The sequence below is a fragment of the Eimeria tenella genome, genomic scaffold, assembly GCF_000499545.2.
Source record: "Eimeria tenella Houghton genomic scaffold, Eth_scaff4074, whole genome shotgun sequence".
Taxonomy (NCBI): domain Eukaryota; phylum Apicomplexa; class Conoidasida; order Eucoccidiorida; family Eimeriidae; genus Eimeria; species Eimeria tenella.
In genome coordinates, this window is record NW_013544988.1 from 1 (window position 1) to 2084 (window position 2084).

The window sequence follows — 2084 nt, forward strand, 5'->3', positions numbered from 1 at the left end:
AGGGTTTAGGGTTTGGGGTTTAGGATTTAGGGTTTAGGGTTTAGGGTTTCATTACATTGAACTCCTGAATTTGCCTGAGAAGCTCGGAGGTTGGCTGGGAACCAAAAGGGTCTGGAAGAGGGAGGTTTGCGTCGTCAATCCAAACAATGCAGTCTTGAGTCCCGGGAGGCCCTAGCTGCAGCAAACCCTAAACCCTAAACCCTAAACCCTAAACCCTAAACCCTAAACCCTAATCGCCGAACCCTAAACACTTATCAATCTTTGTTGTGTTTCATTTTGTAGGGGTTATGCGAGCGGCGGATAGTGTTGCAGTGTTGACACTCCAAATTACTATACCTCAAGCCCCAAACCCTAAACCCTAAACCCTAAACCCTAAACCCTAAACCATAAACCCTAGACCCTAAACGCTGAAGAGTCGCGGCTGTGTGCCACTGTTTCTGCTGCCTCCCTTTATCCCCTTACCCGTGCGTTGCCGCTGACTGATCAGAGCTTAGGGTTTTTATGGTTTAGCGTTTAGGGTTTAGGGTTTAGGGTTTAGGGCTTAGGGTTTACGAGAGCCTTGCGCTTGGCCTCGAGTTTGCTTTCCAGGAGGGTTTGGAGAGACAAGGGTTTGGAGAAAGAAGAAAGGGTTTGGGAAACCACAAAAAGAGAATCTCTTTTTTCTTTTTGCTGCAGCAGCTCTCGTATCAAAGTTGTCTTCCCCGAGCCGCTCGGGCCTAGAACGCAAACCCTAGACCCTAAACCCTAAACCCTAAACCCTAAACCCTGTAACTTGTTCCTTAAACGCCAAACCCTAAACCCTAAACCCTAAACTCTGTAACTTGTTCCTTAAGCGCCAAACCCTAAACTCTAAACCCTAAATCCTGTTACTTGTTCCTTAAACGCCAAACCCTAAACCCTAAACCCTCGATCTGAAATTCGGTGAGAACCCAGCGTGGAATCTCCAAACCCTAAAGCCTAGACCATACGCCATATATTGTAAAGCCTAAACCCTAGACTCTAAACCCTAAACCCTAGACTCCAAACCCTAAACCCTAGAATCTAAACCCTAAACCCTGCACCGCAAGCGCCCTTGCCCTCACTTCTGAGGGGCTGCTGCAGAGCCCGTTTGTTTGTGAGCCGGCCCCAGCGCCGCAAGCAAAGGGTTTAGGGTTTAGGGTTTAGGGTTTAGGGTTTAGGGTTTGGGGGTGACCTGTGAGGAGCACGGGGACTTTGGCTTTGGTGAGGATCTTGAGGATGGCGAGGGTTCTTTTGGTTTCTTTTGTGGGGACCAGGAGGCGAGAAAGTGGGATCGTGGGATCGATGGGATCGATGGGATCGATGGGATCGAGTGTGGGGTTTGTGGGGTTTGTGGGGTTTGTGGGGTTTATGGGATCGTCTGGGATCGTCTTCTCCCAGGGGACGAAGTAGGCTCTGTGTCTCCTCGCCTTCTCCATGGCTTCAGGAGAAGTCAAACTAATCCTCGTTTCCGTCTTTGCTGCTGTTGCTGCTGCTGCTGCTGCTGCTGCTGCTGCTGCTGCTGGGCCGTCTGCTGCTGCTGCGCCCTCGGCGGCTGCTGCTGCGTCGGGGCTGAAGACTGCGGCGCTGCTGCGGCGCGCAGCAGCAGCAGCAGCAGCAGCAGCAGACTGCAAGTCGATGTTGAGGGCCAAGTCTATTGTTTCTGCGCCCTTGGGGAGTGCTGCCAAACCCTCAAAAAGGTCTTCGCAAAACCTCGAAAAGGACTTTTGATCTAAACAACTACTAAACCCTCCAACACTCCAAATGAAAGAAAACACAAAACAGGGAATTGCCAAAAACTCCAACTCCCCCGAGCTGTACAGACACCGCAGCGCCCCGGCCTCCACGCTGCTCGCGCGCTGCGACAAACGACGGCCTGCACGCACCCAATCCCTAAACCCTAAACCCTAAACCCTAAACCCTAGGATCCTGCAGCAGCCGCCCCGTTGCACAAGCGTCAACATCCCCGGGCTTAAACCCCGCGGTCTGCTCAAGTACAGACTCGACTGTTTTCAGTGTTGTGCACTCCAGGGTTTAGGGTTTAGGGTTTAGGGTTTAGGGTTTAGGGTTTAGGGTTTAGGGTTTAG

At 51.7% G+C, this 2084-nt stretch overlaps 1 protein-coding gene across 1 annotated transcript; it reads right to left on the reverse strand.

Annotated features, from left to right (window-relative positions):
• Positions 1-40: 40 nt before the first annotated feature.
• Positions 41-1873, reverse strand: ETH_00037430 (Dynein heavy chain 3, axonemal, related; the record flags this gene model as incomplete). The annotated part of the gene is made up of 3 exons (XM_013379848.1): positions 41-175; positions 553-716; positions 1193-1873. Coding segments are annotated over 3 exons (980 nt in total), but the record flags the coding sequence as incomplete, so codon positions are not given.
• Positions 1874-2084: the final 211 nt, after the last annotated feature.